At 39.9% G+C, this 15,399-nt stretch overlaps 1 protein-coding gene across 2 annotated transcripts in view; it reads right to left on the bottom strand.

The window, feature by feature from the left end:
- The window catches only part of LOC108424654 (constitutive coactivator of PPAR-gamma-like protein 1 homolog), a 31,665-nt gene extending 23,989 nt beyond the window's left edge, over nt 1-7,676 (bottom strand). The window contains exons 1-4 of one of the 2 annotated variants that reach the window (XM_017692816.1): nt 6,894-7,676; nt 4,161-4,407; nt 1,619-1,701; nt 492-620 (exon numbers count right to left, since the gene is read on the bottom strand). In XM_017692816.1, coding sequence (XP_017548305.1) covers nt 492-620; nt 1,619-1,701; nt 4,161-4,407; nt 6,894-7,367 — 933 coding nt within the window. In that variant the 5' untranslated portion in view covers nt 7,368-7,676. The remainder of the gene's footprint in view (nt 1-491; nt 621-1,618; nt 1,702-4,160; nt 4,408-6,893) is intronic. The other variant, XM_017692817.2, reaches the window with a different exon arrangement.
- Nucleotides 7,677-15,399: the final 7,723 nt, after the last annotated feature.

The raw sequence follows: 15,399 nt of genomic DNA, 5'->3' as shown, positions 1-15,399 counted from the left end.
GTAATAAGCTTGAGAATTTAAGGGCTCAAACGGTTACATGTCGTTTCTTGAAGAAACAATAACATGCATGGACCACACTTTATGTGCTGCTTCTTTCAGTTTAACATTACGTGACCCTTATTAGTCCCAAAATGGGGAAATTTCACCTCTGCATTTAACCCATTCGTGAAGGGAAACACCACATATACTCTAGTGAGTGCACATGCGTGTGCGCGCATACACACACAAGGGGGCAGTGAGCACACTTGCCCGGAGCAGTGGGCAGCCCAATCCACAGCACCCAGGGAGCAGTTGGGGGATAGGTGTCTTGCTCAAGGACAAATACAGCTAATTTTGTGCATCTGAAAGCTGAGGACAGCGTGTTTTGGACATTTTAATCGTCCAACTTGATTAACATTGCAAAATGGAAACTAAAAGCAATTGCCAAGTAGCTAGCAATTTGTAACCACGTCCCCTGCATGCTACACCACTGTCATACCAAAAGAGCTTACCTGGGAGTGCTTGAATATGTCTTTAGCAATAGCTTCCAGGTTGTTGATGTCCGGCAGGTTGCGAACATAATCTGCCACAGCCCTTATCACAACATCACATGGAGGAAGCACAAGCTGGTGGGCACGAACCTGTGTCAAAACAACTACCCATCACACTTCCAGCACAGAGCCCTGCTCAAAAATGTGATGGGTGTCATAGGGGGACATATCTGTCTTGGTATAAAAGTGCTTTTAAAAGATAATCAGCAAAACACAGCATTCAATACTCATCACTTAAATTATTCATCACTACCACTGTAAGAACCCGTATTGATTTAAAGCATTTTATCACTCACTCTTGGTCTCTTACACACACAAATAAATACACTTTTAGTACCAGCTGTAAGTTGCAACTGAAAATATTTTTCATGATATTTGACATCTTGATCTAAAGGTTTATCCTTTGAACCTTGTGTCCAAGCCAAAAAATATAAATACAGAAATCCTTCTATGAGTAAGTGTGTCTAAACCTTTGACCGGCACTATTAAAGGCTTCTAAAGAATGTGGCGAAAAAAGGCTAGAATGAACATGTGGGCCCCACAGTGGCATGAAAGTGGAAAAACTGAGCTAAGCACTCTCTATGTTAGCTCGCACTGAACCAATAAAGCCATCTGCCAGTCAGGTCAGTGCTAAGGAAAAACCCCAGAGAAAGAAAACTCATAGGCTGAGCCTTTCCTTCCATTCTCCAAACGCTTATGCAACTAATTGCTTTTTAAGGCTACAAGACACATTGGTGTTTAGGGCTAAAAGAGTGCGCGCAGTGCAGAAGGATGAAGTGATTTCACACGGTCCCAATAAGTTACTTGCCAGACCTCATTTCAATCTGGTTGTCACGGAAACCGGTCACCGTGGCTCACTACAGAGGAAATCTGTTTAGTACAAGCCTGATTTTTACTCCCTTTTTAAAAATCCAGAATGGAAAACCTCCAGAGACAGTCACTCTACAAACATCTGTGGGTGTACACATGGACAACACACACAGTAGGAAGGATAATTCATACATGTGTTTAAAAACAGAGCTACCCAAACAAAACTGCAAGAACATACAGTACATGACCATGTGTTGCTGATGGGAGGCTTACTGTACCTTCAGAGATGCTAACGGGTGCTCTGGACCGAGTAAACTCCAGTGAAAGGCCGCAAGATCCTCATCAGGCAAAATGTGATTCCCTGTAAACACCATGCATTGAGTAAGCACATACCTTACTAACCCATTTTTTTCACGTAACAGTAACAGTCCTTAGTAAATTTTTACACTGCACTTTCACAACTATTCATGTTATCATATTAGAACATCAATTCAGTGTCCACATGACATCACACAAATGCACTGCCAGCATTTTGGCATCTGACATTGTAACATTAACCTTTTCAGTGCTATATAGAACCTTTTCAAATAGATTCTTCAGAATCATAAACTCAAGAACCACTTTATGATGCAAAGAAGCCTTTAAGCACACAAATGTTTCATTGAGTGTTAATGATTCTATACAGTCCCATTGTCTTTACTAAATCAAACATTTCCAAGTGAAGGTTTAAAGGTATTTCTTGATTAAGGATGCATTTAGTGAGGTAAATTAATGCCTTTATTGAGGGAAGCTAATGATGGTTTGTATTCTCCAGCTTCTTGTCTAAAATTTGTTAAACATCTAAGGCACCTCAATGTAACTGCAGCGCATTTTAAGGTGGAAAAGAAAGTTCAAATAAGAAACTGGAAAATGAAGATCTTTTATTCCTGCTGTCACAATTATTACATGATCACTTACTTGCAATTATCTGAGGTGACTGCAGTCATAGTGATTGGTATATTGTAAAGGGTAACGTCTCTGCCCTCCACACTATAGACACCGGGGTTGGATCCCCAACTTGTGCAAGAATCCTACACAATACCACTAAAAGTCCTTGAGCAAAACTCCTAACACTAACTTAGCTTACAACTGTCAAATGATCAAATTGTGATGGATTATGGATTTGATATTTATTTTCACAGTCGTTAGATTTTACCATTACATTATATCACAACAAGCAGAATGTGAATTGAGTGTGTTGGGTTGAACCAAATAAATGTAAATATGAATAGCTAGTAAATACAGTCACTTAGACACAGAATGGGACACTAATGTGTAGAGGACATTTGATATTGAGCTAATTCTAATGCTTCTGGCATATATGCTAGCTAAACACTGTTTTGTTTACACCTTCAAACTTAAGAACGAATGTACCTTTGCATGACACAACATATGACTCTAAGTAACTGCAGAAATTTATTCAAATAAACACAGAGAGGAAGCAACACAGCTAATCAGTTGATTAGGTCACTTTATGTTTGTGGTTACATTTACGTTCGCAAATTTTTATGACAATTAATATCAACAAAAGTTTCATGTTTATGAAAGCCCTTGTCGCATTTGCCTATTTCTGAGTTACATAGTGCTGTGTCATGCCAGTGGTTGGGCTTTTACAGTCATTTCAGAGAATAAAGCGAGGACAAATTGCATTGTGATGTATCTAGGCATGTTTCAAACAGAGAGAGGACTCATCTCCTAAGAATCACCATTGCTCATTCCTTTCAAACTCTCAAATAGAAACAGTCTAACCAGGAATACAGAACTAGCCCCAGGAGCAGATTATAGAGACTACAGACCTGGAAGCAGTGGAATAGGTAAATTTCATCCTAAAGCAACCATGAAACTATATAATATTTAATTAAAGTTCTCTGAGGAGGTGAGAGAAGTGAAACGACACAAACACAGAGTAAAGCTAAAGCACAAGGAGAAAACACAGACTTGAATCTATGAGGTCAGCTTATGAAGAAACTTACTTCAGTTTATTTTAAAGAGCTTTGCTGAACTGAGCTCATATTGTAATGTTATCACGCAAGCACTTTTTCTAGTAGCTAAACCATATTTGTTTTTATCAGATACAGAAATCCTTCCTTAGATTTGATTTTCCCATTTTTGTGATGTTTTTTTCTACACTGTTCACAAAATAAGCTCGTCTGGACTTCAAAAGGCCCCAATTTTAAATCCTTTTTTAGGTCTTCTGGCTTGAAGTGTCTTGAAGACACTCATTCTTATTGCATCATATAGTGTGTTTTGTCAGAGACTGGGTTATTTATAGCCACCAACCACTTGTTATTCCTTTTCTCAGTCTTTCAGGTGAGTATGATAAAGACTTTTATTCCTTCATAGGTTGGCATATTAACTGATTTACTGAGTAAATATGTTTAATAGAGGAAACATGCCTCCACCAAAAGGGGCAATCCTTCACTAACAGAGGGCGTGGCTGTATCAGCCTTGCAAGGCCCCCCTTCCTCTGAACAAGTTCAGAGACTCTCTGTGGGATGTAGGAATCAATTACAGGTTCTGGAATAAAACAGTTCAATACCTCTGGAGGTTCACTGCAAAATGTCATGATTTTTGTCCTGAATATTTAAAGTGTTAGAAAGTTGATCAAGACTCTTTGACAGCATGACTCTTTCCCTTTCAGATATTTAGGTGGTTCCTGACTTTTGACTCACCTTGTATATTATAGTACGTCCTGCATTACCAGTAATAACAGCTATATTAGTAGTGTAATAGTAGTATTTCAACAGCATCATAAACCTGCGTCATGATCACGCAGCTTACCTAAAAGTGAAGCAAAAATGACAAAGCGATTTGGATTGAGATCAAGCTGCTTGGCAACTTCGTGCATCAGGTACTGGCTGGTGGTGAGGCTTTTGCCGTTGCGGCTGAGTTTCAGAGCGTGGGCGCTGAAGTAGTACGGGATGTTGCACAGAGCATAGTCGGAATCGTAGGCCACCAAGCCATGGAAACCATTCTCTCTGCATAAGGCGATTACTTCCTGGTGATGATCCTCAATGCTCTGGACAACCTTGAAAAAGAAACATATCAAAACAGAATCAGAAACTCTGAAAATCTCTCACCAAATACATTATAGATACGGGTAAATCTCTTCATAGAGTTGCTACTGATATGCACAAACAATGCAGTTTTCTGGTACTGACAATAGTTTTCTAGTATTGACATCTCTCAGTTAATACCATTTAGCGTCCTCCTCTTTCTCTGCTATGTACCTGACTTCAGCATCGTCATGAAAAGAAAAATATTAAAAATAAGACATTACTTGGTGGCGACATCTGGTTTACTATGTCATCCTATCACCTCCCTTGGCCACTCAGCAGTCACACCATGACAGTCACATATGTCTGGAAACAAGTACACTGCATTTCTGACACCATCTGTTATCTGCATTCTAGCTCAAACCAACTGCAATTACTAGACACCATTCACCCATGTTTCTTTTCTTGAGTGAGCAAAATTTTAAATGGTTATAATACACTTTACGTCATAGCTTTTAACCCTTAAACTGCAAGGACCCATATGTGGACTCAGTTATTCTCATATGACTCACATTAGGTTCACTGTAATTATCAAATAATTTGCAGTTATTTAAAAGTAAGTTTCAAGATTACAAAATGTTTAAAACTGCAGCTGAATAGGTTAATGTTTGAGGTTTACAGAGTACAGTCAATGTTTGTCTGTAAAACTGCTAACTCCTCAAATGTAAAACAAGCCTTCATGGTTCTGGATTCTTTCCAAAGCTACGTCTCCTCTCTATGTTTCGTCCATTTCAGAAAATGGCCTACAGACTTGGTCTGGCCCTGTCAGCTGTGTGGAGTCCAGTGGAGCCTACGAGGGCACTAACTCCTGCAGTGAGCAGTCTACTAGACCACAGCAGAGAAGGGAGACCCCAGCAAAATCAGTGCCTGCACACTATTTTATATCCCCACTGTCTTCTCTTTTTAATGAGTAGTTAAAACTTTCAAAGAGAGTAGCAGTCTCTACACATACAAAGTCCACACATATAGTTTTGTGTCAACTCTGAAGCAGTTCTAACCTAAATTCTACCTTTAGAAAAAATCACAAAGGATAATACAAATCATTGGACATAATGTGTAATGTCTGTGAGCTTTCCCTTCTTCATGAATAAGAGAAAATAAAGGCAACTTGAATTTGATCTAATCTGACATATCAGCAGAGTCACTAGACTGATGAGACTGAGTTGAATACATTTAAATATTTCTTTTCATTAGTTTAATGAGACCATCTGGCTTCCATGAAAACCTCAGGAGACAAATCAATATCCATAGTATTAAAAATTTTTTATAACAAATTTTGAGGCCAAGTTAGCTAACGCTAGCTGGCTAATTTAGCTGATGGCTAAGATTTCAGACAGTTGCACAGATTTGAGGATGAATCTCCCTTCCAGTAGATTAAAGTAATGCCAGATTACCTCACATAATACACTAGACATGTCAATTTTAATAATTTAATGATAAGTTTAAACGTGTCCCGACAGACAGTATAAATAAACAAGGGCGAGTGGCTTGTGTTTTTCTGTTGTTCTGCTAACACACTGGCTAGCCGCTCGTTAACTGTTGCAACGTTAGCAAGCGAGCTAACGTTACTGAAGAGCTAAAACTGTAAAACTAACCGACCTCGATGGTTACTTTGAAACATGAACAAGAGAATGAGGGTTTTCACGCCCTAAAACAAGCAATATACGGCTAGACAAGTCACTGGTAACCACATTAAAGCCACCTAGCACTGCCCTTGTAACCAGAGTGAACCGGCTTTTGCTTTGCTTGCTCGTCGGCTTGTTTAGCCCGTGTTAACGCTAAGGCCGGTCTGGTCAAGCAGAATGGCTCTCCTGCTGTCTACCAGGTGTTTTTCTCTTCTCTGACAAACCTAATTCCGTTCCAGACGGACCCGAGACATCTCGTGAGCTAATGATCAAGCTCTTCTGAGACTGAATCAGGTTTGTTGACCAAGAAAAATCTTGGTCTAAAATCTGCAGTGAACTAGTTGGTTCTCTATGGTTTGGAAACTGGCCCGAGTAGCGCTCAGATAGACTCGGTCGACCTGCACTCGAACAGGTTTGTGCGCTCCTGCCTTTAACGCGATTAATTCTGCCCGAACTGGGCTTGGGGCATCTCACTAGCTAAAGATGAACTCCTCCTTTGGGTGAACATGAGCAGGAAAAACATCAAGATATATATTCTAGATTAACGTTACTGCAGCTGCTGAAGCTGAGAGTCGCTTGTAAGGCAATGAGGTAAAACTCTGGAGGGCCACATCTCTGGAAGAGATTCGTGTTTTTTGCCCCTCTTCTACACAAATTCAACAAAGCGCACCTGCTGAGGTGCTGAAGATGAGAGTTGCCAATTATTCGCCTCTATACACCAATTGCAATTCATAAAGGCATTGAATTCAGTTAAATGAGGTGTTAGGTGAGGCAGAAGGCTCAACTCTGGTCACTGGCCAAGCTAGCAAATTCGGTGTGGTCGGTTTACTTACTCCTATCCGGAACCTGAGCAGCGCCAGGCGGATGCAGTGGGCCATGCACACCGGGGGCAAGAACCAGACTTTGGGCGGCGGAGTGCCGCGATTCTGAACGTGGCTGACGATTTGCTGGGCCGTTTGCCTCTCGTTCACCTGCCTCTTGACCCACTCGTGGAGTCGGCCTTTTTCCAAGGCGCCGTTGAAACACACCAGCAGCTCGATGTTGCCGTTGAAGCAGGCTTTGGCTAGAGCTGCCAGGTAGCCCAGCATATGGTTCCATTGGCCCCCGCTCACCCAGTCCGTGTAGAAGCCGCCGTAGAGCCGGTGAAGGCAGTTTTCGGCGTCCACTAGCAGCCTTAACGGGGACTGAGGCGGCCTCTGTCTGCTGCCCCCAACCAGACTCCCCCGGGCTAGCTTCTGGAGCTCCACCGGTACCACGGCGCTAGGGCAGTGCTTTTCAATGTACTCCTGGAAACCTTGCACACCCATGACTATTATGTAGAGACAGCAAAAAATGAAAAACAATCAAAAACAGTCCAGTTGTAATGCAAAAACCTAAAGAAACGGGGAGTTGTGGCAAACAAGCAGCCTCCCCCTCCTCCTCCTACATTGAAAACCAGAATGAACCAAATATTGCTGAGGATGAAGGTGATGGATCCAAAAAATGAAGCGGATCAAGTTGTCACGGATGCATTATTGGTTGTTTTTTGGTGAGTTGTTGATGTGTTTTCTTTTTTTTGGTTCATGGCCGCTGGCCGCCATGTGCAGTCCTATGGAGCCATGTCTGAGAGAGAGGGAGAACAGTGACGCATGAACGAATCGGTTCTCTCGAACCGGCTCTTTTTCATAAGAATCATTTCACAATTTCCACTCGTCAATCGGTTAGAACACCTTCTCAGATGCTTAGACTACTTTAAACTATTTTAAAATGCAACGTGCTTAAACACAGGTACATGCTATATTGTATTACATATTTATTACACATGCATTCATAGATAATAACGTCAACCTGAAATCAAAACGGATGTTTTTATTTTGTATCCTCAGTCATATTAAGCATGATTCATCATATTTAAAGAACAACATTCTTTTTTCTTTGTAATCTTTAGTCAGAATGTAGGCATTTGCCTGCCTCTAAAATAGCTTCTGATTTATGATTATGTCACCGTGCACTAGTGGGCGGAAAAATACTACTACTACTACTACTACTACTACTAATAATAATAATAATAATAATAAACATAATAATAATTTGTTTTTAATTTGCTTTTTGGACCGCTTATATCACTACTTAGACCATTTTGCATGCATGATTAATAATATTAATAATGTGCTTAAATCCTGTTTAATTGGGCAAATTTTGTTAAGTAATTCAAGATAACCGTCGTATGAGCATTAATTTTTGCAGTGGGCAGATAAGATAGAGATGACTTATTATTGTGTACATCATACTCACTTGCTAAATTAAAAATAATAGTAAGCATATAATAAAGGAAGGTGAACTTCATTTTTAAATCATGAAAATTAGATTCAGTGAATCGGTTCAATTGGACGTGCGCTTCATTGAAGCGAGGAGTTCGAAAGAGTCGGTTCGTTAAACTGAGTCGAACGTCCCATCATTAGTGACGCAAGCGTGTGAGGAGGAGCCCTGCCGGGGCACTTCACGATCACATTACTGGGACAAAAAGCTGTTGCATCTTAAAGGACCAGTCCAATGTCATCTCCTCAAAACGCACTATTTTTAAGTTTTCACTTATCTCAAACAACTTTGGTCTTTTATCTGAAACGTAGACTTACCTGAAATGTAAAGAAAGACATGGCACCAAATGTTTCTCTCGGCTTCCCTGAGGCCATTAGCTACTTCCCAGAAACTGATACGCTGATATACCCTAAAGGCGAACCATCCGAGGCTGAAAGCTTCTTATCACATTTGAGGGTATTATTTTACTGCTTAAAGAGGTCTAAAGCCCCTCTTGTTGTGTAGTATTCTGCAGCGTAGCACTTCATCCCTCAACAATATCGGTTGTGTTTTCTTTCACTACAATGACCAGCATGCATTATGCAAATACGTCATACAATCATGTTGAATATTTCTATAATGATAAGAAAGGGATGTACCACTCATGTAGAGGTTCATAAAGCAGGTGATATTAATCTATCAGATGTAATGTTGACTATTAGGCTAACTATCCTTCTGCTTTCACCAGCTAGTGGGAAAAAAATTCATACAGCCCACAATCACAATCATCTCTCCCAAAGCACTTGTAGTTTTTCAAAAGTTCCTCCATCCTTTGAGATGCATCATCAGGAGAGCCAGCAAGCGTGTTTACCACAGACGTAGCAGTGGTTAGGTTTTTACTTTTTGCCTGAGAGTCTCTTTAAAATAACAGCCCAAAGAATTTTCGTTTCTTAAGTTTTTAAGTTACATTTTTTTCTATTTTTTTATCTAAGGTACAACACCAAAATGACATCCCAATTTTTATGATTAATAGTAAAATTGATTTTAGAAATTCATATGCAGCTAATTCCACTAATGCATTATAGTGCAGTGTTCTTGGTTGCCTTATTATTTTCTTCTTATGGTAAGACATAATTAAAAACAGAACTCATCTAATCTTAGCTTTGAATAGTGATGCCCTTCTGAAGGCATTCTGAGTACAGCATTTGTCAGATGCAGACTCAGCCAACTATTACCCAAAAATCCTTGGGATACAGACTACAACCAATCAGAGGCATTTGTTTACAGCTATCTGACCAACATGACAAAAAGGCAGATATTCAGATATGAGTTAAAATCAGAGCCGGTTTAAGAGTTTAAGAGTCTGGCCACTTCTTATTTCAAACATTATCTTAAATAAAAAATATGGCAAAAACGCCAGAGGGTGCCCACAAGCAAGTCCTCAATGAATGGGGGTGAAAGGAGCCAAACAGCTCAAAACAAAAAACAAAACACGTTTCTAGCCATTCATTGAGAAATTTTCTTCAATTTCCCTCAAGATCTCTTGCCCTGTATGTCTCCATGTTGCTGACATCTCCAAAGAGCAGACCTCTCCTATTTGCTATGCTTGATTTTCTGTAGCCTCACTACATATATCAGCAGAGCTAACTAACATATCCACATGGAAAAATATTGGAACAGACCAGTTGGTGACTGAAAATCAGCAAAAATAGCCTCAAAATAAAAAAATACTCTTTCATATGGAAGCATAGCACTCTAGGGCACTGTGGATAGAAGAACCAAGGTCAGTGAGGAGGGCATTGTGTCTGTGGAGCTCGTGTCCAGCTGTATAGAGCTGCTAAGTGCTTGAATTGTAGGTCCTAGTCATAATTGACCTCAAAAGAATACAAATGTATAATTTCACAATTATAATTTCATTAAAAAGACTATTTTTCTGGATTTTCAAATCTTTTTTGCAATGTGATATTGTTTATTTTAATTGTATATAATCCCCAAATGGCCTGGAGCCACCAGTGGGTCCAAACGTGTTACATCATGCTATAACTTTGGCTCATATCCTAGATTTTTGTAGCATTTAATTTTTTTCGTAAGGTCTACTTATGACATTTGTGTAGTTTATATAAAGTAGTTTTAATTCATTTTTACATGACCATTTTCTAACTTCTCCATATGCCTTAGAATTAAACAGGTTATTATTGTTACTATGCCTTTAAGACTGATATATGTAAATGACCTCTGTTATAATTGGCTGCCTTGCATTGTGTTTATAAGTCCTTATGAGTTCAGCATGAATGGGCAAGATTACACTGCCAGGGGCCGATTAATTGTGATAGGTTTTCTTGACATCACAAAAGCAATGAACTTAAAGCTATTTTTGCAGTTTAGTTCCCATATATGAACTATATGGGTTATATATACTGGAATATATAGTAGAGTGAATGGTATGTCTTGAAATTTTTAACAATGTTTTAACTCTGAAAATTTGGTTTGAGATAATGTGGGACCTTCAGGAATAACTGTATTGTTTGTATTGTTAGTCAGTGTGTTTACAGAATAATGAGACTTAGGATGTAACAAGCCTGGCATTTTAAGAGCTTAAACGAATATTAATGCTGAATTCATTGTTAAATCCTTCACTCATTCACTCAAATCATTCACTGTGAAGATTAAAGAGTTTGAGGGGTGTATAGAATACAGGGCCACGCTGTGGAATCTGTTTGCACTTACAACATTCCCTCAGTGCAGTGCAGCTGTCAGTTGCTGGAGGAGTTGGAGGAGAAACTGCAATCAGAGCTTTAGCATCACTTGATCAGAGCATGTGAGGCTCTTTGAAGGCTCTTTGGCACATTTTGTCCCTTGTCCTTCCTGTTTTTCTTCTGCCTTGTAGTGTGTTCTGATCCCACGGAACTGCATTAGAAGCTTCGACAGGTTTCTGTGGGAACAGAGGTGGAAGCCCCTCTTGTGATGACATCATTTCGTAGTCCGACAACATAGCCAATCCTCCCTCAAATGATCTCAAAACTAACCTGTTTTTTTAATGTTTTTTTTTTCAGGTTGAAGAATGACGTTCACTAGAAATGAAAAGGCATTTTGTGCGCTAGAATATGTTCGAACACAGTCAAACAAGAGTGTGCAGTGTGCATTTTCAAGAAAATTCAATAAAAATGCACCAACTGGAAAGCAGATTTGGACATGGGACAAAAACTTCAAAGAGGAAGGCTGTCTGTGCAGGGCAAAGGGATCTGGACAACCAAAAATATTGGAAGATATCATCAATCAGGTTCAGGTTCAGGTTACAAAATCTACATCCCTCTGAATTTCTTGTTCGAATTTTGATAAATGAATCTAGTCTTGTTCAACATGAAGCTTATTCAATTTTGTTTGCCAGGACATGTGGTCGCTCAGATATTCACATCTCAAATTATGTCAATTTTTTTGGGACACCCTGTATAACTAATATGAGTTACCCAGTGTCATCTGCTGCTGTACTTATGATGAGCTCTAACTTCCCAGTTGAGTTTTTGCCCAGCAGATGTCCAGCAGAGGTTTAGGTTTGAGCCAGTGTCAGAATATAACTAGGAGCAAGAGGCAAAAATATTGAATATGGTGTGATTTTTTTAATCTTTCTGCTTTAAACGGCTCTTTATTCTTCTGTTTTATTTTTTGCTTTGATGTCCACTCAGAAAACCTGTGTGGTTTGATGGACTCAAAGAAACAGTCTATTTACTGGCTTACAAAAGTGTAAAAATAATGTCTGGACACTAGCTTGTCAACTGCAAGCGAAGTTCAACACTCAAAAAAAGAGAGAAATCTGCACTTTAAAATTGCAATTACTAATTATTTACTTATTAACAACTAGAAAATTAGCAAGTCATTCAGATTAATAGAACATTATAACTTATTTGCCACCATATTACTTATTACCAATCTGTAAAGTGCTGCCAGAAATACATTTGCAAGGCAGCTGAGGTGTTTTTGGGTAGCTACCTGTGTGCAAGTTATGCTGCATTCATGTATTTGTGTGAAAATGGATGATAATCAGAAGAGAGCATTAGCAGTACTGTTTATTTAAGATGGAAAAAAACAGGAAGATGCTCTCTACTCTTTTATTTTGTGTTGTATAGTACTGGGTTTGTCTGGAGTTCAACAGCAAGACATTTGACATTGAAGGCTCATGAAAAATCAACATGTAGTTTATTCCGCTGCTGAAGTCATTGGCAAAACCTGCGGAAATTCAATTTCAGTGGATTGCTCTGTTTACTATAGTGGTGTGTGGAACATTTCTCCTTGTAAAATGTTCTATTGCAGCTTCATTGGAAATAATGGAATATTCGGTATGCCATTGTCCGTCTATGTGACATTCAAACGTATACTGGGGCAGTCGTGGGCTGGAGGTTAGGGAACCAGCCTTGTAATGGGACGGATGCAGGTTCGATCCCCTGAGCTGACAGTGTATGACTGAGGTGCCCTTGAGCAAGGCACCTTACCCCCAACTGCTCCCCGGGCGCTGCGGACAGGGCTGCCCACTGCTCCAGGCAGGTGTGCTTACTGCCCCTAGTGTGTTTCTTCAGTAGTGTGTGGTGTTTCACTGCACGGAAGGGTTAAATGTGGAGGTGAAATTTCCCCATTGTTTGACTAATAAGGGTCTCTTAATCTTATTGTCTTTATGAAGGGGCACATAACATCTCTGTAATCTTTGGGAACAGCTTTTATTGGGAGGACGTAGAAGTGGAAATGGTAAAGAGTGAACAAATAAATAAACACTCATTGATTTGGTATTACAGTTAGTTTTGGAGGCTTCTATGTAATTTTTGGTTAATATATATCTTTCTTATTTTCCTGAAGATAGAAAATGAAGAAATTGTACTTAATGGTTATTTTGACTGAGAAATAATTGAGTAAAAGAGTGGTCTCTGACACACAGTAGAATATGTGTTCCTATAACTTCTTGCCACAAATTTTTTACTAATGTGTTATTTTTCAGATGAGCAAATAATTGCGCATTAAAATGTGCAGATGTGTTTTCCCTGTTCTTGCTTAGAAAAAAATCAACATAGCATTTCATTTGACCGGAGCACCCAAACTTTTCCGTATGACTATGTTTGAAGACGAGTTTGTTGAAAAGCTTGAAATAAAAGATACTTGTGTGTCTCAGAGACGTACAGTGTGATCACTTTGTGCCTGGCATTAAAGTATCTATAATATAAAAAACGCCATGACTCATTTCATTTCATAATACATTTGCATTTTGACTTATCTTCTTGAGAACGTTTAAATGTAGTTATTATTTACTTTTACATTTTTGTCTCCATTCTTCCACTTTCAGTTAGCTTTTCTTTCTCTGCTGGTCAGTTAACCAGTTAGAGATTTTACTTTCCATCCACCACAAGAGGGCAGTATTTAACAAGCTCAACCAGCCCCGACTGACTTGTACACACGTTAAGCTTTACTGAGTTATTTCCGAGAACCTGTAGAGGAGAATTACTCTGTAATATCTTCTGGGTTTCCCAGACGCTAGAGGGCGCTCCTGAGCGAGCCCAAAATGAATGGGATAAGATGGTGCACTTGAGAAAAGTCATAGTTTATAAATGTTTAAACACTTTAATATAAAAGAACACAATCATTCCCTGAAGAAAGAACAGCACAAAACATTTTAACACTACTGTTATATTTTTAAGCGCTTAGGAATTCGATTTATAGGAGTTTAAAACGGCGCGTTCATGATGTCTGTGAGCATGAAGAGCCAATGAGCTGCTCCGCTCGCCAGCCAATCAGCACTCAGTGACAGTAACGTTAGCGTCCTGCTGCCCATAATCCGTTTCCTGTAAATGAAAGGAAACGTACAGTGAGTTTTCCTTGCTTTTTAAGAGAAATACTTCCTTTTACTTTCTAACATGAAATAAAAACTCTGGGCAAGGGATTAGAAAATATTTTAACTTTTTAATTTGAACTGTTTAGCTCAGTTCACCCCCTAACCAGCTATTAGGGGCGTACTTTGTGTTCTTCTGGTCCCAAGCCCAGATAAATGGTGAGGGTTGCGTCAGGAAGGGCATCCGGCGTAAAACATGTGCTAAAACTATCATGCGGATCACAAATATTATTGCCATACCGGATCAGTCGAGGCCCGGGTTAACAATGACCGTCTCCGGTGCTGTTGACCAGCAGGGTGCCGGTGGAAATTGGACTACTGTAGGTCGAAGACCATCAAAGAGGAGAGGAGGAAGGCGGGTTAGAAGGCAGCGAGAGAGAAGGAAAGGCAGGAGTGTGGAGGTTAGAGTAGGGACTCTGAACATAGGGACAATGACTGGTAAAGGTCATTTGAGAGCTTGCAGACATGATGGAGAGAAGAAAGGTAGATATTCTGTGTGTCCAGGAGACCAGATGGAAAGGAAGGAAGGCCAGGAACATTGGAGGTGGATTCAAACTGTTCTATCATGGTGTAGAGAGGAAGAGAAATGGAGTAGGGATAATCCTAAAGGAGCAGCTTGGGAAAAGTGTTCTGAATGTAAAGAGAGTGTCAGACAGGATCATGAGCCTGAAGTTGGAGGTTGATGGTGTAATTTTGAATGTGGTCAGTTCATATGCACCACAGGTTGGTTGTCAGTTAGAGGAGATAGAGGAATTTTGGAGTAAGATGGATGAAGTGGTAGATGGTGTCCCTAGAGAGGAGAGATTAGTGATTGGTGCAGACTTCAATGGACATGTTGGTGAAGGGAACAGAGGGGATGAAGAGGTGCTGGGTATGTATGGTGTGAAAGACAGAAATGCGGAAGGTCAGATGGTTGTAGATTTTGCAAAGAGAATGGAAATGGCTGTGGTGAACACGTATTTTCAGAAGAGGGAAGAACACAGGGTGACATACAAGAGTGGAGGGAGGTGCACACAGGTGGATGGTTGCAGGCAGTTCAGGGAAAAATTGCAACAGGCCCTTGGGGGCAGTGAGGAGTTACCTGAGGACTGGGAAACTACAGCTAAGGTGGTGAGAGAAACTGGCAAAAATGTGTTGGGTGTTTTGTCTGGTCAGAGGAAAGAAGGCAAGGAAAGTTGGTGGTGGAATGAGGA

The sequence above is a fragment of the Pygocentrus nattereri genome, chromosome 21, assembly GCF_015220715.1.
Source record: "Pygocentrus nattereri isolate fPygNat1 chromosome 21, fPygNat1.pri, whole genome shotgun sequence".
In the NCBI taxonomy this organism is placed as follows: Eukaryota; Metazoa; Chordata; class Actinopteri; order Characiformes; family Serrasalmidae; genus Pygocentrus; species Pygocentrus nattereri.
Note: the sequence above shows the minus strand (reverse complement) of the source record. Positions and strands in the feature narration are given on the sequence as shown.